The sequence below is a fragment of the Mauremys reevesii genome, linkage group 2, assembly GCF_016161935.1.
Source record: "Mauremys reevesii isolate NIE-2019 linkage group 2, ASM1616193v1, whole genome shotgun sequence".
Lineage (NCBI taxonomy): Eukaryota > Metazoa > Chordata > Testudines > Geoemydidae > Mauremys > Mauremys reevesii.
In genome coordinates, this window is record NC_052624.1 from 21132341 (window position 1) to 21153055 (window position 20715).

At 42.2% G+C, this 20715-nt stretch overlaps 1 protein-coding gene across 1 annotated transcript in view; it reads right to left on the reverse strand.

Moving 5' to 3' along the window:
* PTPRN2 (protein tyrosine phosphatase receptor type N2) overlaps positions 1–20715 on the reverse strand; it is a 940168-nt gene that overhangs the window by 569567 nt on the left and 349886 nt on the right. Inside the window, exons 4-5 of the mRNA XM_039523677.1 lie at positions 12104–12221; positions 3033–3198 (exon numbers count right to left, since the gene is read on the reverse strand). Coding sequence (XP_039379611.1) covers positions 3033–3198; positions 12104–12221 — 284 coding nt within the window. The remainder of the gene's footprint in view (positions 1–3032; positions 3199–12103; positions 12222–20715) is intronic.

A 20715-nucleotide genomic window follows, 5' to 3' on the forward strand; every position in this document is an offset into this window, starting at 1 on the left:
TTTAGGCATTCTTTTTTTAAAATTTCAGAACACCATTAGGGCCAATCAGAATATATTCAGGAACTGTCTCTTAGACCATCTTTTCACATTCATTAAAGCAATTTTCTTATTTGGCCTACTGTTAGCATTTGTTTTATAATACTACATGCTGTTCCTACAAACTTCACCCACACCTCCCCACAGCCAGGAGAGGGAGGTAGTGCCAAAGTAGCCAGGCATAGTGTAGTTCTCTCTGCCAAGACTACAGGCAGGATGGGATGGCAGAGGACAATAAATAGCTTTTTGAGATCCAACTGGCATCTGGAAAGGACATGTTTTGATGGAAGGGGCAGAAAGAAGAAGCCAGAGAGAAGTCTATATTTGGCAATAGAGGTGGCAATTCTAAGTGAAAGTAGAATATGGAACTTCTAGTTTTCCTGCATTTTTAATAAAGAAAGTACAGAAGATGAAAAGGGGAATAAAATTATTTAATGTCTGCTCAGAACTCATCAATATTTGGAGAAAATTATGAAGACGTGGAGTTTCGATTGTGGTATGCAATCAAAATTGAGCAAAATCTGTATCTGTTTTCAATTTGGTAAGTGGTTTGACTTTTTTAAATGCAGTTCTTAAAGTTATTTTCCTTTTCAAATCATGAAGGTAACATTGCTTGTCAGCTGTCTAGCAAATTCTTAAACACACTGGCTTGTATTTTATTTAAATACTGCTCCTTTTACACAGGAATACGTTGTATAAATATGGAATGTTTCACTTACTACTTTTTAAAAGATCAGCAACTGATTTGAATTTTAGAGGTGAGAAAGGTCTCCAAGGGACTTCAAAATGGATAATTAGCTTTTGAGACATTATCTGCTGTCTGTTTTTTACTTCTATTTTGTATTGCAGATAACGCAGTCTGAGTCACGATCAGTTGTTTTAAAATGCTCCTCAGTGGAAAGAATCCTACAGTTTGTTTCTATATGTGCTTCATTTCCAGTTTTTCTGCTCTTTATCCCACTCCCCCAGGTTTCTAAGTACCTATCTCCATGGCAACACTCAATAATGTTGGTGGGTGGTGTTATCACAGCAGGCTTCCCTACAGAAGATCTCAGACATATGGATTATTTATGAACTTGCATGACAGCACCTACTGAAATATCTTTTGGGCAAATTTCCACTTCCTTGAAAGACAGAGGCTTTAAAGAATGACATCCTCACTCAATGTCCTCAAACTCAAAACCGGGGACTCAAAAAGCTGAGCTCGGGCACCAACGGGAGTGGGCCCATTCATTAGTTCCCATACCTATTTTGCTGCTGCCTGACAGTTTCCCTTACCCTAAATAAGTACTTGTTGTCATATCACATAAATTCTGTGAACTGTTGTTCACTCCAGTCCACGACATTTGAGATAGTTCTGATTTCAGACCATAATACTTCAATGTTGTTGTAGCCATATTATTAGGACATGAGAGAGACAAGGTGAGTGATGTGTTATTGGACCAACTTTTGTTAGTGAGAAAGACAAGCTGTTGAGCTTACACTGAGCTCTTCTTCATTTCTGGGAAATGTACTCTGTGTCACAGCTACAAGGTGGATTTTTTAGTGTAAGATATTTCCAGGGACCAATCAAGGTGTTAACACCCCTCCAGTCATACTAGGGAAAGGAAGGGGGATGGGAAGGCAGCGGATGGGGAGGGGGGTTAAGTGGGTTATAGATTGTTGTAATACAACATAACTCCAGTGTCTCTATTCAGTCCATGATTTTTAGTATCTTGCAAAGTTATGAATTTAAGCTCCCAGGCTTGGCTTTTGAAGTTGTTGTAGAGATTTCCTTTGAAATGAGAACAGAGAGGTCAGATATCGAGTGATTTGCTTTGTGAAAAGTGTTCATCCACAGGTGATGTGATGTTTTTGTCTTTTATCATTTGTGTGAGTTCACTTCATTTGAGAGCACAGTGATTGTCTAGTTTCACTCATATAGTTGTTAATGGGGCATACCACATGTTGTGTTAAGTATGTATATGACACATGAATCTTGAAGGTGTATTGTGAGGGGTGTTGAGCATCATAGCAGTGGAGATATGACTAGGAATTTTGCATTTGTTGTTCTGGTGCCACTCTGAGCTGGTGTGTCCTAATCTGTGGGGAGCTTGCTTCTGATGAGTTTGGGGGGTTGGTTTGAAGGCCAGAAAAGGGGGTTCAGAAAAGATTTCTTTCAGAATGTGGTCCCCATTGAATATGGGTTGTAACTCCTTAATGACATCCCATATAGGTTCCAGTTTGGGGTAGTAGGAGCATAAATTTATAACCTCACCCACCTTGTCTTTCCAGAATATTTCAGACATGTGACAGTTAAATAAAAAGTCAGGTACAACCTGTACCACTGTTGGGCATCACCAGAAAATGTTACTGGAGATGGTCTTGCTAGTTCTATGTCTCTGAGTCATTAACTCTTAAGGCAATGGGGAGGCGGGGCTAGGGGAAGAGGTTTGTCAGCTATGGCAACTTGGTTTTGATACCAAGCATATCACCAGTAAAGTCTATCTTCCATGCCCGACTCTCTCTAACTCATAAGAATCTTTTTTCGGTGCACCTGCTGCCTCCAGGTTGCATTCATGCAAACAGCCAACACATTAAGACATCACAGGGTGCCAAAACATTACCCAAGAGATCAAGAATATCTGCCAGTTTCTTCAAAATACCATATTGCATTTCATGAACTTGTCAGAGAGACAGTTTTCAAAAAATAGAGCATGTCTCTTCACTGTGGACAAATACATCAGCTTTTATGTATCTACTGAGAGTTTATTACATTAAATTTTACAATGCATTTCAGTTGAGGCATATTAATATGCAGGAAGCAGACCCTGTAACAATACAGCACATAAGAGGTAGATTCTTAACCAGCTCACTTTTTGGGGGGGGACTACTTTTATTCAGTTTCCTATGTGTCTTTACTCTAACAACAAAGGCTGGTAGCAGGGTGTAAAGGGAGAGGGCAGAGGAGAAAGAAGGAATTAATATTAAATGTAGAAAGCATCTAAAGGTACAACCTTGACAGAAGCTTTGTCATTCTTCATCCTTGGATATAAATTTGGAGCTGCAGACTGCGAGAGAATACCTAGGTATGCCAGATATTGCTGAAGGGACTTGGCCCAGTCCACCTCCTTTTCCAGCTCATAATTCCTTTCATTATCAGCAGCACTCCGCTTTGAAGTCCTGCACATCAAAACCAAGGAAAAGAATGTTACCGGCATAAATGATATACACTGAACTCAGAAAAAAAAAAAGTCACTACATTTTATATTTGAAGCTATAGGAGTCAGCTCTGTGTGAATGTTCTTAACAAAAAATACCTACAGAGTTTTAAACATGACACCAGAAAATATGGAAAATTTCTATATTTCAGCAAAATGAAAACATAACTCCACTGGTAAGGTAATAAAATAATGATTATAATTCATGGTCTAACTGCAAATCAACTACAAAGCCTGAATCAGGACAAAGTTTTGTCCAAAGGGGAAAAAATATTTGTAAATACAAGAGGCAACATTACAGTGCACCCTAAAGGGATACACAGCTGTACTTACAACAGAACTTCAAAGTAGTTATTAAACCTACAATCGGAATCCATTTCATTTCAGCCCCAATGGTGGGTCCCAAACCTAACTTGCAAAATCCCCAGATGCCACTGGCAAAGGACATGCAGTGTCCACTAACCAACCAGTAGGGCTTAAATGAGGTTATGGGATGGAATGAGAGTTTCTTCTGATCTGAACCTGTGACCAGGATTCTGATGTGATATATAGGTTACCTATTTTTATAGAATATATTTAGCTTGACTCTGAGCTCAGATTGAGCCAGTATGCAATGGTATGGTATATCTGTACGTCTCTGAAGCTATTCTCACGTTCTTCACATTCTCTTTTTCTTCCCTTAAGTCTCCAACTCTTACATCTGCCAAAAAAAAAAAAACGCAAAACCCTCAAATGTGACCAAGTGTAACTGCTCTAGAGGTGTCTGTGAGTCTGCAGAAAGTCTGGAATAACATCTCTGAGGTGTGAACAACTCCACTCATCTATCTCATTGAGATGTTAACTTGAGTGCCTAATGATGATAATTTAAATGTCAACATTGTTAACTATTTCATTCATGTAAGAAAGGAGATGGAGATTCCCAGATTTGAATTTCTGTGGGAGACATCTAATTTTGATTTTTACAAGAGGCTTTGGGACATCCCACCATTTCCTTCCCAATCAAGCAGTCAAGTCAAAGGCGCCCAGTTGCATTCAGACTGCATGCATGATTTCATTTTGAACATCTGCAGTCCAAGGGTGCTGGAACAATTTTTATAGTGGGGGTGCTGATGATGGAACAAATGCATATGGTGTTAGTTACTACTACTTCAATCCACAGGGTGCGGGAGCACCCCCAACACTCCTAGTTCCAGCACCACTGCTGCAGTCTACTGTGAGCAGTATCTATGTGTAAGGGGACTGTTCCATTACTAAAACTCAGTAGGGGTGTTTTGATTGGCTAGCTCACAGTACCAAAAGAAAGGGGAAGGGTCGATGGGAAATTAGGCCCTTGAGACTGACAGTCCCCAGGAACAATGGAGAGAGGCCAATGCTCCAGGTCAGCCCTGATTGACAGGGTGGGCAGGCTAATCAGGGAGTCAGGAGGCCAGGGGGGTCCTGTCCTCCTCCATGTGAGTTGGATCAGACAGAGAGGGGCCAAGCTAAGGAGAGAGCACGGGCCCAAGCTGAGCTGGGGAGCAGAGCCATGCCAGCCAGAGGGGCCAGAAAAGCAGCCCAGAGAGCAGACCTGTGCTGGGAGCAGGGCTGCAGCAACCAGAGCCAGAGGGGCCAGAGAAGCAATCCAGGGAGCTGGAGGCAGAGCAGCAGGAATAGTGCTGAGACAGAGTGATGAAGCTGGAGCTTAGGCAGAGTGCTGGAGCTGGAGCTGGAGCAGTCTGGAGCTGGGTGCAGTGAGCAGCTCGAGGGTGGAGAGACCGAGGGGGGCCCTGGGCAGTGGGCCCTGCGCAGGGAGACGCCCCAGCCAAGAGGCCTTGCAGGCCAGACTTGGAGGGGGATCATAACCCCAATGGGGTGGGGGCAATGCTGGGAAGAATGGTCCTGCCACCTAGAGCATGAGAGCACGTAGCCACCGCCAGAGCAAGTGTCCGACCCGCAGCATCCCTGCAGCAAAACCAGGGCCTGAGAAGGCGGCCTGGGACTTGTGAGGAACAGACTGTGAGCTACCTGACATTCCAGAGATGCTGACTCCCCATGCCACAGAGCGGGGTTATGTGTTTTCCTTTAACCTTTCTCATTTCTTCCTTTTTAAAAAAAAATTTATTGCTGTTTAATACATTGTATTTGCTTTGAACTGTATGTAATGATCAGTGGGTCAGGGAAGCGTCCAGTGCAGAGAGAGCACCCCAGAGCGAGGCACCCTAGCCCCTGCTCTAAGTGACCACAACAAGGATGGGGGTCGAGCTCCCCCAGGAATCCTGTGTCCAACCTTGTTGGGGTTACAAGGACTGTGTCACACTGGACAGTGGAAGGGGAGCCCTTGAGGTCAGGCAGGCCTCTGGGTAAAGGAAGTGGGAGTGAGGACTCAGATCCTTTCGCTAGCCCATTTCACCAGGGTAGTGTGGACCATTCCCCCACTTACATATGGGTATGTATACATGTAAATTGCTATTGTGACACTCACTATAGCAACGGGAGGGGTTCTCCTGTACCTGTAGTAATCCACATCCCTGAGAGATGCTAGCTAGGTCAATGAAAGAATTCTTCTATCGACCTAGCACTGTCTATACTGGGGTTAGATTGGCATAGCTATGTGTCTCATGGGTGTGGTTTTTTCACACACCTGAGAGACACAGCTATGCCTATGTAGTTTTCAGTGTAGACCAGCCCTCACTTTATGGATGCACACAGGTGGAGTTTATTTTGAAGGCAGAGCTTGGAAGAGTACCACCATGCTGAGTTTTATTCATTCATTAACAAAGCATGGAAACCAGGGAACGGGTGGTCAGGCCTAGTGGTCAGAGCCAGAGTCAGCAGTCAGGAACCGAAGCCAGAGTCAGAGTTGGAGTCGGGGTCAGGATCACACCAAGGTAGGGGCCAGAGCTGAGGTCAGGAGTTATGCCAAAGGTTGAGCCAGAATCAGTGTGAGGAGTCATACTATGGGTCAGCACTGGAGTCAGCAACCAGGGAACAGCACTGGGGTCAAGTCAGAGTCAGCTGCCAGTATCAAGGATCAAAGTGGAGTCAGGGAACAGTGCCAGGATCAAACCAGAGTTAGGGTCCAGTACAGCAATAGAGCAGAAGTTCATGCCGCTGCTCAGACAACTTCCTGTGCCTCCTTCTGGCATAAGTTGCACGTCTGGGCCAATCAGTGGGGCCGGATGTTCACTCCAGTCAGGAGCTTCATGGGCAGAGCCTCTAGTGGGCCAGAGGTCTTAGAGAGCTGTTGGGTGGCAGTCACAATCTGGGCACTTCCTGTGGACATACGGGCCTAGGTTTGTGAACAGTGATCCCTCACACAAAGCTGTAGCCTGTCATGTTTATATCTAAAAATCAAGTGTCCTGCCCTTAATTCTGATCTCAGCTTTAGGGGTGGACGTCTGAAGTAATTCCACCACAGTAGATGGCGCTACACTGGTGTAAGTGACTTCAGACTCAGGCCACATAACTCTTATGACATGCTAGAACAGGGTGGTTCGCCCCTTTAGGGCTGGGACTATAGGGTTACCAACAAGATGACACTGCTGGGGGCGAGGGGAGAGCTGATAGGGGTGGGTACAGTTGGGGGTTCTGGAGGGCTGTGTGTGTCCTGGGAGGGGGTATTTGGGGGATGCTGGAGAGGGTACTGCAGCCTTACTCTCAAAGTGGGGGCAGTGTCACTCCATCATGGTGGCAGAGTGGCTAGCACAGACCCGGCATGTAGCGCCTGCCATCTGCCAGTTCCTCCCTGCCTCTCCCCCTCCCTAGGACTGGGAGCCGGGTCCTGGGTGGGTGGAATTTGGCAGCTGCGGCAGCGCAGAGGGACCAATCAGCCAGCTCTTTCTGAGCTGTAATGGCTGCTCCACAAAAATCACAGACATTTCCTCTTGTTTGAAAAATCCGCTCAGACAGAGGACAGAGGATCAAGAAAAAAAAAGGAAATACACCTCTACCCCAATATAATGCTGTCCTTGGGAGCCAAAAAAATCTTACTGCGTTATAGGTGAAACCGCTTTATATCGAACTTGCTTTGATCCGCCGGAGTGCGCAGCCCCTCCCCCCCCCCCCCGAGCATTGCTTTACTGTGTTATATCCAAATTCGTGTTATATCAGGTCGTGTTATATCGGGGTAGAAGTGTATCTGGGAAAACTTATGGTAACCCTAGACTAACCAAGCTTGATTACAGAATAAGGCATACCTGTGCTGAATGCATTAAATCAAGTAATTCCCTCTAAAGGGCAGCAGGTGGCTGCAATGAAGGGGAAAGCTCAGGAAGATTATGCGGACAGTGAGAAAAGGCTTCTGCAGAGAAAACCTTGAGATCAGGAGAGTCGCCCCAAGCAGGAAGGTCTAGGAGGAGGAAGACATAGGGCTTGTGTAGAGTTAGGAATGGGCTTTATTTTGGTATTTTGAGTTTTATTTGCAGTTTATTTTATAGTAATAAACTTAGTCATCAAGGAGGGGTATTTTTGATCAAGAAAAAGCATAAAAGGCAGTTTTATTGGAACAGTCCAAGAGGGGAAACTGAGGCAGGCTGCCTGTACTGTGATCCAGTGCCATGAGGAGCCACAGGGGAGGCAGCTGTCTCAATTATATAAGCCTTCAGCAGATGGCTGAACTTGGCAGCAGCGTTTCACTGCAGCCACACTTCCAAGAAAGTAGGGGAGAAGGCCCAGAGCCAACACACAAGTACAGAGTCTCTGAACTGACAGGTCAGGCATGTGAGATTCTAATAGGTGCAGGCAGAACTCGCAGTCTGGGGGCGAGAAAGATTATGGCTGCTTTGATACACTGAATCCTCCTAATCCTGATCTGCTCTGCAAACTGCAGAGTAATTTACAGAGCTCTGGAGGCCTGCATAGGATATGGAAACCTGTCCCAAGCGCAGGGCCAGCTCCAGGCACCAGCCAAGCAAGCTCGTGCTTGGGGCGGCAGATTCTAAGGGGCGGCATTCCATCCAATCCTAGGACGGCACAGCCACCCTTTTTTTTTTCTTTTTTTTTTTTTTTTTGCCGCTCTGGCTGCCCTGGAGGGGGCGAAGGAGGGGAGCACCCTGCTGGGAGCCGGCTGCGCGCTGCGTCTGCCCCAGCCGGTGCCAGGTCTGCAGCAAGCCTGGCAGCTCGTGTTCTTCCCTCCCCACCGACTGGAGCAGTGCGGAGCCCTCCCAGCAGGCAGCGCAGCGGGAGGGGCCAAGGGGTGAGCGCCCTGGCTGAAGGAAGCCCTGGCCGCCCCCCTTCTCTCTCTCGCCCCCGCTCTCTCCCCTTCCCCCCTGCTAGCCGGGGCGCACACTCCACCGCCCAGGGCACGTCTGCAGCGCAGGGAGTCCCGTTAGTTGAAAGTTTGCACCCTGGCTCTGGCTGCCCTGCAGGTGTTTTTTTTGCTTCGCTGCTCCAGCTGCCTTGCTTGGGGCCGCAAAAAAGCCAGAGCCGGCCCTGCCCAAGCTGCCAGTAAGTCACAGCACTGCCTGGAATTTCTACAGTGCTATGAGTTGCAGCCCCAATGTGCTCCTCCATCCCAGAACACGAATTATACCAGAGCTTGCAAGGAAGATATTAGAAGGCAACTTTATGGCTGACTTCTTCAGTTCTCACGTCCAGGACTCCTCCACTGGCCAAACCTGCAGAGTTTAGAGCAGCTTTGTGCTGCTTTTACCCAGCAAAAGGGTGTGTGCTTTCACCAGTGGTGTCAAATCAGATACGCTGATTGTGGGGGACTCAGGCGATTTCTGCAGAGAGGACTATGGGGGCATTACTATAAATTTACTGTAGTTCTTGCTAGTTTCCCCTGCTACTTGCTTCCCCATGTAAACATGCTGGGACATCAAAATACCCTTCTCTTGTTCCAGAACTCCACATTCTGCCTTGTCATGCAGGTTGGATGTCCAGGTCAGATTATCTGAGTTAAACTACATCTGTGCATGCAAGTGCACACACACAGCACTCCTCCTTTTGTATCTAACTCGAAAGCCAGTCTAAAATTTCTGCCAGTTTTGAACCTGGTAAGACAGTACAACTTCTGCTTCAGTAAGAACCAACTAATCCAAAGAGGCTCTCATCACAGAAGCCATCCCAATGATCTATCAATTCCAAATGTTCCTCTCATCCCTCAGTTAATCTCCAACATCACTCTTCTCCTGTCTTCATTTACTTTAAGAAGAAAGGGGATGAAAACAGAAATGCAAGACCAAATTCTGCCCTCTGAAGTCCGACTGAAGTCAGTGGGAACTGCACACACATATCTGAAAACAGAATTTAGATTAGCCCTTACAAACTCCTGCTTGTGGCAGTTGTATTAACACTCACTCTGATGATGAAAACAAATGTATCTTTTTCTTAAGGAGATGGGGATCGTCTCAAATTGTGTTAAATACAGCACTAATTGTACTTTTTGACAACTTCCAGAGTACATGCATCCATGCTGACGATGGGTTCTGCTTGATGACCATCTAAAGCAATGTCGACTGATGCACATTAATTTTCATCACCTGAGTCAGGTGCCACCAACTGATGGTTGCTTTTCTTCTTTGGTGGTTCAGGTTCTGTAGTTTGTGCATTGGAGTGTTGCTCTTTTAAGACTTCTGACAGCATGTGCCACATCTCATTACTCTCAGATTTTGGAAGATACTTCAGATTCTTAAACGTTGGGTCCAGTGCTGTAGCTATCTTTAAAAATCTCATATTGGTACCTTCTTTGCGTTTTGTCAGATCTGCGGTGAAAGTGTTCTTAAATCGAACAACATATGCTGGTTCGTCATCCGAGACTACCATAACACAAAATATATGGCAGAATGTGGGTAAAACCACAGAGGAGGAGACATACAATTCTCCCCCAAGGAGTTCAGTCCCAAATTTAATTAGCGCGTGTTTTAGTGAGTGTCATCAGCATGAAAGCATGTCCTCTGGAATGGTGGTCAAAGCATGAAGTAGCATACTTATGTTTAGCATATCTGGCATGTAAATACCTTGCAACACCATATACAACAGTGCCATGCGAACGCCTGTTCTCACCTTCAGGTAACATTGTAAATAAGAAACAGGCAGCCTTATCTCCCATAAATGTAAACAAACTTGTTTGTCTTAGCAATTGGCTGAACAAGAAGTAGGACTGAGTGGACTTGTAGGCTCTAAAGTTTTACATTGTTTTATTTTTGAGTGCAGTTATGTAAAAAGAATTCTACATTTGCAAGTTGCACTTTCACAATAATGAAATTGCACTACAGGACTCGTATGAAGTGGATGGAAAATACTATTTCTTTTGTTTCTTTTTTACAGTGCAAATATTTGTAGTACAATAATAATATAAAGTGAGCACTGCACACTTTGTATTCTGTGTTATAATTGAAATCAATATATTTGAAAATGTAGAAAAACATCCAAAATATTTATAATACATTTAAATTAGTATTCTAATTATTGTTTAACAGTGTGATTAAAATTGTGATTAATCGCAACTTATTTTTTTAATCTAGTTAATTTGTTTTGCATTGATCTGCATTAACTGCAGTTAACTGATAGCCCTAAGAATTAGATATATACATTAAGGGGCATATATTATTTAATTGGTTTTGACAACAGTGTTCAGAACTCCTGCTTCAAGGTGCCTACAGTAATACCCACAGAGTTAAAAAAAAAAAAATGGGAGAGAGGCAGGAGAAATGAGATCATTGCAGATAAAAAGATACATAAAAATATATTAACTAATGCACAGTATGTATTGAAAATAGACAACCTGAAAAGCAACAAGCACTTTAAACTGGTGACATGCTGGGCCATACTTTCAAGGGCTCAGCATGCCAGGCACTGAGAGCTTCATGGACTGTCATTTTGTTCTGTGTTTGTACCTAGTACAATGAGGTCCTGGTCCATGCCTGGGGCTCCTAGTTGCTATGATCATACAAACAATAAATAATAATAAATCTGAAAATCCGGTCATAAATGTCACATCAGTGGCTGCTAAGTACGTAGCACCTTTTAAAAATCTGGCCCTTCTTGAGGTGCTTAGGAAGAACTGGGCCATTTTGAAAATGAATTTCCAATAATGAATGCTGAGCACCTAAAACCTGGCTCTTTCGAAAATCTGGCTTATATCGACCTACCTCATGTAAGAGTTTGTAGGATTAGGACATCAATACTTGTTTCAAAAGAGAACCAAAATTCCTCCTTAATAATTCAAAATAATTACTGACATTACAGTGCATGGTAAGCCACTGAGAAACAACAGCTAGTTAATATTATTAGGGAGAGCAATTTTATTTAACTTGTACAGACCTCCTTTAGTTCTTATTAGCCATTAAATGTATTATTTGTTCAGTATCTTATTCAGAACATGCTTATATGCGAATGTATTAAGTTAAACCTTCACGTTACTGGACCACTGAAGTGCACTGTCGCAATGATTTTAAAAATTGCTATTTTTAATGTTATTCGAGACTAACTCAACTGAGACTTCGATAAGCTCATTCCAGAAAAAAGTTCTCTTATGGGCAGGTTATTTTATAACTGTCTGTTATAAAGTTTCCTATTCCTCCCCCTTAAGCAGCTGGTACTGGCCACTATCAGAGACCAGATATTGGACAAGATGGGCCACTGGTCTGGTCTGGCTATTCCAGTTTGTCTCTGATATCAGTGCAATCAATGGAGAGGATAAGGGAAATATGTTTGCCACCAACATTTTCCTATCCTATTAGTATTCAGATTCAGGGTGTCTGCAGTGTTCACTCATTCTCACCCCTGTTTCTTATCGATCTTTTAAAATCCTGTTGCACCACTAGCTTCTGCTCATCCTGTGGACAGTATTTAGTGATTTGCATAAGAATTTGGTCTCCATGACATTCTGTTTCTCCACACCTGTAAACCTACCACTATGGCACATAACATCACGGAAGACTTACCTTAGTGTGTCAGATCCATCAGATATAAATGAATCAGGGTGCCAGTGGTGGATTTTACGAATGTTTGAGAGTTCCAGGGCAATAACATGTTGCATGTAATCATCTTGCCAGGTAAAACCTGTTAAATAAGGACACACTTATAAAAAACAAATCCAACTTGCAAAATTTGGCAAAAACCTGTCTTTATGCAAACAACTATGGATAGAAGCGCTGTTTGCTGAAATGTTTTTCATTCTGCATACTCCAGGAGCCGAACTGCAGGTTCCCCTGGCCTGCTGACACTTTTATTAATCAGGCCTTTCTAAGTACTCTTACAGAAATACTGATCCTATTGGAGTGTTCTCCTTTAGGAAGACAGTGGGTGTTGTGATGAAGGTTTGAGAGGAGATTACACTTAATAGAATTTTAGTGTGGCTAGACTCCAAGGTGCTAGAAGCCAGCTTTACTGTATAATAAAGAGTTATTTTGGGTTAGTTGTTGAGATGAGTTATTTCTAGCTCAACTATTGTGAAAGAGCTTTCAAACTGAATGCTAGTAAATAATGGAAAGTTACTTCTCACAGGTGATTTACTCACTTCTCTGCACCTCACCATTTATACAGTACACTGTCCTTTTCCTGTAACCTCCTCCTTTAAAGCCAACCATTTAGAATGGTAAGGGGATAGTGTTTCAATGGAAGCAATTATTGTGAGGTTTCATGTACCTCATCTGGGGGTCATTTTCTGTTATCTTTATATTCAAATGTTATGACAAAGAGCTTTATAACAAGGATGAATTTCGTTATGAAGGTAACTTCCATGTGATTATGCATTAATTAGATGCACTGCTGATCACATGGTCATTATGCTTGGAATAATGATATAACTCCAAGAATAATTGTTATCCAATTTGTAAATTTTAGATGTTATGGTAACACTTTAGTTTGTAGAAATACCCCCATGCAATTACTGTAATTATTTAATAACTAAATATCATATAACTGCAGAGATATTCTACGTTTATGCCTTGCACAGTTACACAGAACCATAAACTTCAATAAAGGCTGTTACGAATTTACATGTACCCATTTAATCAAGTACTGTGATCATTGTAAGGAATAGTCTGGTTATAAATGTTCTCTAGCACCTATAACCTGCTCACATATAGGAGGGAGTGCTTTCTAGTGCTTTGGGTTGGACTTGGCAGCAGGATTTCTGTGTATAAGTTACCAATCTCACACATACATTGTAAGGCTTAACAAATGTTTGTAAAGTTCAGCTGAAATGCATCATAACCTGGATTCACCAAGGCATTTTCTGTGTGACTATTCATGTTAGGCTAGGGCTCCACTAGAAACATTTGCTGGTATAGCAATGTCAGTTAGGTATGTGACAATTTTGCAACATATCTATATCATCAAAAGTCTTAGTGTAGCACTTATATCAGCATAAAAATGCTTTTGTCAGCATGGCTTATTTCACTTACCAAACCAGTATAAGCTACACCGATGAAAGCACTTTTTTGCTAGTCTAAGATGTGTCTTGTTATAGGACAAGTTGGCCAGTACAGCTAACAGGAAATATTTTCCAGTGTAGACTTTGAAGTACAAAGTGGGGTGAGGGGTGGAGAAGTGCATAGTTACAATGTTTGGAACTGTTTCCTTGTCAGTGAAATTCCTCTTTGGAGCTGGAAATTTATTTTTTCTTAATGGAAAGTTGAACAAAATCCTTGGAATCACTGGGGTAGCAAATAAATAAAACGATTTGGCACATAATTGATCCATTGTCCATTTCTTCCTTCCTCTCCTATCCTCAGAACAAAATTATACACAATTTTGCTGTGGAAATACTTTATTTAAAAACATCTCTGATATTTATAGCTTCTCTAAATGATTTTGAACCCGGGGGGAGAGGGGGAGAGTCCAACACTTTTTGAGATCTGTTGCAGCCTTTTCAAATGCAAATCCCACCTTTTCAAAAGCTGAACTGTCAGGGGCAGGATTCAAAACATTTGCAGACGTTTAAACCTAAGATTGCTCAGAGAATGTATTCTTAGCTGAATACATAAAGAATGAGTCACTGTGGGTTTATAGTAATTGTTACATGGTATTATTAAATTATTTTAGGATTAATGTGCCTAATGTGTTCAAGTTTTTGCACAATTGCTTAGAACTGTTTTTACTAAGTCATTTAGAAGGGAAAACTAAGAAGAAAATCAGGTCTAAGTGATTGTAGATATGCAGCACAATGGATCAGCCAGATATAAATTTATATGAAAGGCATTAACGTTGGTAAAACAGATCATTTAAGAAAATGTTTGTACATTTTAACAAGTGCTTCCAGAAGAATTAAGGACCCATCCTGCAACTGTTATCCAACACAAAAAAGCCCCATTGAAGTCTAAGGGACTACTCATGTAAGTAAAGACTACTTGCATGAACAAACATGGTAATATCGAGCTCTTAGTTTTAACCTAAGATTATGGAATAGAGCAGTGGTTCTCAACCTTTCCAGACCACTGTACCCCTTTCAGGAATCTGATTTGTCTTGCATACCCCAAGTTTCACCCCACTTAAAAACTACTTGCTTCCAAAATTAGATATAAAAATACTAGTGTCACAGCACACTATTACTGAAAAATTGCTCACTTTCTCATTTTTACCAAATACTTATGAAATGATTTGAACATAAATATTGTACTTACATTTCAGTGTGATACTTGAAACTGTTTTATACTTGCGAGCCCTGTCTGAAGCCAGAGCCCCACCGCCCAGGGCTGAAGCATGTAATTTAGCTTCGCAGGGCCCGCTGTAGCATGAGGCTCTGGGCAGTTGCCCTGCTTGCCACCCCCTAACACCAGCCCTGCACTTGCAACCCCTCTAAATCTGTCCCATGACCTGCCTGGGGGGTCACAACCTCCAGGTTGAGACACACTCATCTAGATGAGTCGATACCCCCTGGAAGACCTCTGCATAACCCAGGGGTATGCATACCCCTGGCTGAGAACCACTGGAATAGAGTGTACACACACACACTTCTTTAGAAACAAAGCCCAGGATTCATCTGCAATACCCGCAAAGAGATACAAAACTCACCTCTATGTGTCTATTTATATCCACAGACTTATATGTCAGTATAGTTAATAGCCATTTCAACAAGTTTTCATCTACACAGTCCTTGTCAAAAGTCAGCCCCCCACAGGAAAATAAAGAACTGTAATCTTATTTTTTAGTGGTCATCATAATTATGTCTGTCGTGGAATCTAGGATTATTTTCTTCCTTCCATTGCATTATATTAGCATTTTTTCACAATGCATTACAGACTATTACAAGTATGAAATAGTAGAGGTGTGAAAGACTACAATGGAGGCATAAAAAAAGAGATGTCTTGTCTGGAGTTTAAAAACAAAAAGAGAATCTCCATTCTTGAATCTCTACACTTCTTTCTAAGTCAGATAGGGGTGCTGCACGAGAGAGTTGTGAGGAACCCAAATCTTTATTTGTTCAGGAAAATCTTCTCTCTTTACCTATTAGTCAATATTGCACTTTTTTCTTTTTTTAGTGCAACTATCTCAGGAATTGCAGTGATGTCTAAAGCTAACCTTATGCCAATCATGTTTCAGGTTTGTTTCAGTATAAAAAAAATTCTCTCCCACACGCTGAGCTCAATAAAATAACACATAGAAGAGTTCTAATACCAAGCTGACAGCTGCAATCAAAATTAATGTTGAGAAGCAGTGTATGACGCCATATGGCAATTTCCTGTCCCCTTTGTCTGTAACACCACACCTAGCGGCTGCTCCTGGCTCACAACCCAATTATAACAATTTAACTCTGCTGGCTGAGCAGGATCACAGTGGTGCTGTTGTACACACATTACTTCCATGTCACTAAAATGGGACTGTACTGTGGGGTCACCCAGCTACCGATTAACTGTCCCTGCTGGAGCTCTGTCTAGGCTGTGTATTTTCTAACTGTGAATTCCCACAGATGGAGAATGAAAAACTATACACACCCATTGTGCACTCTTGTGACAGAATGATACTTGGAGGTGATTTATTTGTTGCAAGATCTCTCCTGAGTAATATTGTGAGGGAGGGAGGTTTGGGTGAAAGCCACAGGTCTGATATTCTTTTTCCTCATGGAAGAAAAACACGTATTTCCTCTTCCTGGGTGAGGTAGTAGTAGGGTGACCAGATGTTAAGGGGAAAATATCGGGACCGCCGGGGGGGCGGTTTTGGGGGTTTTTTTTACACTCACCCATCCGGGAGTTCGGTGGCAATTCGGCGGAAAGCCCTTCAGTCGTGGATGGTCTTCGGCAGTATTTTGGCGGGGGGTAATAAACCTTGCCACCAAAGACAGAAGCACCTGCCGCCGAAATACCAAAGACCGTCCACGACTGAAGGACTCTCTGCCGAATTGCCGCCCAAGAACAGGAAACAAAATATCGGGACAAATGGTGTCCCGACCGTACTCTGGTTGGGACGCGGGACAAACTCCTCAAAATCGGGACAGTCCTGTCGGGACATCTGGTCACCCTAGGTAGTGGAGGATTTGCTTCTATTTTTCCAAAATTGAAATTCCACGATCTAAATTTATGTTGAAAAGAAACGACAAGCCAGAGTCACTGAAAGCCTGAGGCTGATCTCTCTCACAGCTGTGAGAATCTGGAGTAGCTCCGCAGAACTTGAGCTGCCCATCAAAGTGAATGAGTTACATCAATGTAACTCCAGAAGTAAGAGAGATCAGTCTGGTCCTTCCCATATTACCATCAGAGGATCTCTCTTGGTATTTCCTTTTCACTGCAGAATTAAACACAAATCATTACTATTATTATTTATATAATAGTAGCACCCAGAGACACCAGCTAGGCTCCTGTTGTACTAGACACCGAACACTGTGCAGACACAGGCTCTGCCCCAAAGGGTATCCAATTTAAGTATTAAAAAATTGTAAACATAACATGAACTTGAAAACAATGGCTGTGTTATATTTTGAAGATACTCTGGGTACTGGAGATTTACACTAGCATGGACAATATCAGAATCTGACCCTGAGAGTCTGAACTCAGAGTTGTCTTCACATTTGTATTGTAGTTTCATTTTTATCTTACATGATTTGCTATTGCCCCCACTAGTTACCATCCAAATTTACAGAATTATTAAAAAATAATCACAATTCATCAAATCCATATTTTCCTTGTCTGATTTTTTACATTTTGTAACTAACTTCCATGTCTCTGTTGTTCTCTGCCTCCTGTCCTAGTAAAACTAGGTGTCCATCTAAATATACTGGACCACATCCTGAGCTGATGTAAATCAGCATAGCTTCATTGACTTCAATGGAGCTATGCTTATTTATACCACTCCACTGGGCATCAAGCCCACTAACTGCCCTCCTGGGCTACTATAAAAACAATGTGAACATTTTCAAAATTTGATCACTCACTGCTCAATACATCCCTCTATTGCCCTTCCATTTCAAAACCATTTCTCATTCAGAATGTAAAATCTGCCTATTTCTTGTATTAATGTCATGCTGTGTTGGCCTCCGAAGGAAAACCATGTCTAAGTATGAAAAGACATGCTGGTGTAAATCGCCATAGTTCAGTCTAAGTTAATGGAACGATGCCAATTCACACCAGATAAGGATCTGGCTCATTGAATCTTCCCGTTCATACTACTGATTCTTTTCTCTAACACTGAGGGTTAAATTCTCAGGGCTACATCCAAGAGTCTGAGAGCAAGTCAAATGAACCTGAGTGGATAATGTGATGGGATTACTTTGGCTTTTTTGCCAATTGAAATCCAAAATAATTACTTCTGCATCAATATATTGGCAACAAAGTGATTTTTCCATATCAAGTCCATTCAAAGTGACAGGAGATTATTATATACTGACAGCACTCTATAAACTAAAACCTGATCCTTCTTTGTCAGAAACACTCCTTCTCTCTCCCTGCCACCCATAAAGACCAGCAAACCTCAAAGTTAGAGCATGTTACTTATTTGATTCTATTTTTCAGTTGTGACATTAAATTATTTTCCACTTTTTAGTTATATTTTCCTTTTTGTCCTGATGCAGCATATAGTGATTGAACTGGCCTCATTAGCACTACAAAAAGTAATTTTCCCTCTGTTGATATTCACCCCATCTTGTCAACTGTTGGGAATGGGCCACATCCACCCTATTTGAATTGGCCTTGTTAGCACTGACCCCCTACTTGGTAAGGTAACTCCCATCTTTTCATGTGCTGTATATTTATACCTGCCTACTGTATTTTCCGCTCAATGCATCTGATGAAGTGGGTTATATCCCACAAAAGTTTATGCCCAAATAAATTTGTTAGTCTCTAAGGTGCCACAAGGACTCCTCCTTGTTTTTAAGTTTTTCTCTGAGCTTCTTTCAACTGCTACTTTATTTCAGTCAGGAAACTCTGCATTGTAGAGCTCACAGAATTTCAGCACCCATGCTATGTGTTGCAAATTGTTAATGCCTTCTTTAGCTGCTGGAATGTCTGCAGAATTGTGCGTGATTGGCATTCGTCCCTACAGACAGGTCAACATATAGACATAACTTTCTCCAGGCTGCCTTTCCAGGTTCCCTAGAGGAGCAGCACTTGTTCTCATCCCAGGCCTCCGTTTTCAGAGCTCAAGGAAATATGCATATCCAGTGATGTTCACATATTTAAATACTGGTTTGCTCTCAATTGCAATTTTACTGCCTGGGCTGCTGTATCTATAGCAAGATTCATGCTTTCAAGTGCCACATTGTTGACCTATGAATGCAGCCAAAGATGTTTTCCGTTACAATAAAAGAAAACCAGGACTTTTTCTAATAGCAATTTTGCAATACAACCCTCACTGGCAGGTTAATGGCAATAATAATTGTGAAGTGGCAATAACCACCTCTCTCCACACAGGTAAGGCTGCAACTATTATTATAAGCCCTATTTTATAAAGGGGTTGATATATCGGGTTTGGCATATAAATTTGGCCTGAAAATGAACAGATTTGTTGTGAACTCAAACTTACTACAAATTTTGAAGAAAATTTTTTGAAGTATTTTCGAGTTACAGTTTACTAAAAACTACCTTGCTGTTGTCTCCCTTTAGGTTAAAAACATCTTTCACACCTGCCACAGCATTAAATCTCCTTCTAATTTTGTTCACCAGTTATATTGGAAATTTTTTTTTCCTAATTATAAAAAGTCATTAATGATTTTGTTGTGGGTATTTTGAGTCCCAGTACTGTCTCCTTCAATTTGAATAGGCATCATGTGCCTAGTCTTGCTCCCATGGATGTCAATTGAAACTTTTTGACAACTGACGTTACTGGGAGATCTGCTTTTGGGGCTAAGGCATCACAGTTCCAGTCTGAGGTGTGTTTTGTTTTATTATGGACAATGGTGGTCTCTCCATAATTAAGACGGTCAAGCTGTCTGGATTGGCTCATGACCATGAGGGCCAACCTCAGGGGAAACTGTCAAGAAGCAAGGCAGATCCCCCAAACTGGGTGCATGTTCTATAGATTTCACCAACTCAATAACAAATGTGAACTCCTGGATCGCTATAACAGTTTTACCATGGAGTCACAGACATTCCCCTTGGGCATTCCAATCTATCTTGCCACACAGGCAAGCTTGACTCTGTGATAGCTGGCTGCTATACACCAAAGACCACAAAATATTCAGGTTGCTTCCAAGAGCTGGCATGTGGTCTGCCAGTGTCACAAAGACTACAAGATGATCCTGTGCCTGACTTTGATTTACTGCAGGTAACACCAAAAAGGTGTGTGGGTGGGGAGGAATCCTTTTCCTTTCAAATATTTAAAATTACACCTCATTGGCAACTTCAATGTTTTCTGGAAAGTTTGGTTCGGTTGAGTAGGATATTTCATTAAATTAGGAGACATTAGGGCTTTTTGAAGATTCTCCAATATTTAATGTTTCTTTGTATCCTGCATGTGCCACAAAATTGGACACTCAGGTGAATCTTGAGACACTGGCTTATGCAAGAGACAGTTCCCAAGAGCAGAAATAGACATGATTTCTCTATCAGTGAAGCTGATGGAAGCAAATAAAATATAGGAAAATATTTTCATCTTCTAACTCTGAACTTTTCATCAAGGCTAATTTTCAAAAACATATGGCAAATTCAGTATCTGGTAAGTATGGTTAATCCTCCTCCAGTCCCCACCAACGTGCCTCTCTGACCTAAGGGAATGTGCACAGGCATTTTACCTCAATAGGCAACAAGTACTGCCAACCCGTAGAGTTTAAGAACACCACGTCATCCTCTCACAGCCCAAAATCATGACATTGAAAGAACTATAAAAATATTGATTTGGGACTGCTACCTGATTTTCTGAGTTTTTCTGGGGGAACCACCAATCCCACCAAAATTCAACTTGAAATCCATACATTAAATGCTCACACATAAAGTGCAGGCCTCCTGGCCACTTTCCAGTGGAGGACTCCAATTCACTTTCTAGAGTGGGGGAGGTGTCATTCTTTCACTCTCCATTCCTTTTCTCTAAAATTAACCTGCCCCTTTCTCCATCTTCCTAGTTCCTTCCCTGCCTATCATAGCTCTCCTTTCCCTCCCTCCCCACAGTTTCATTCCTCTATTCCACA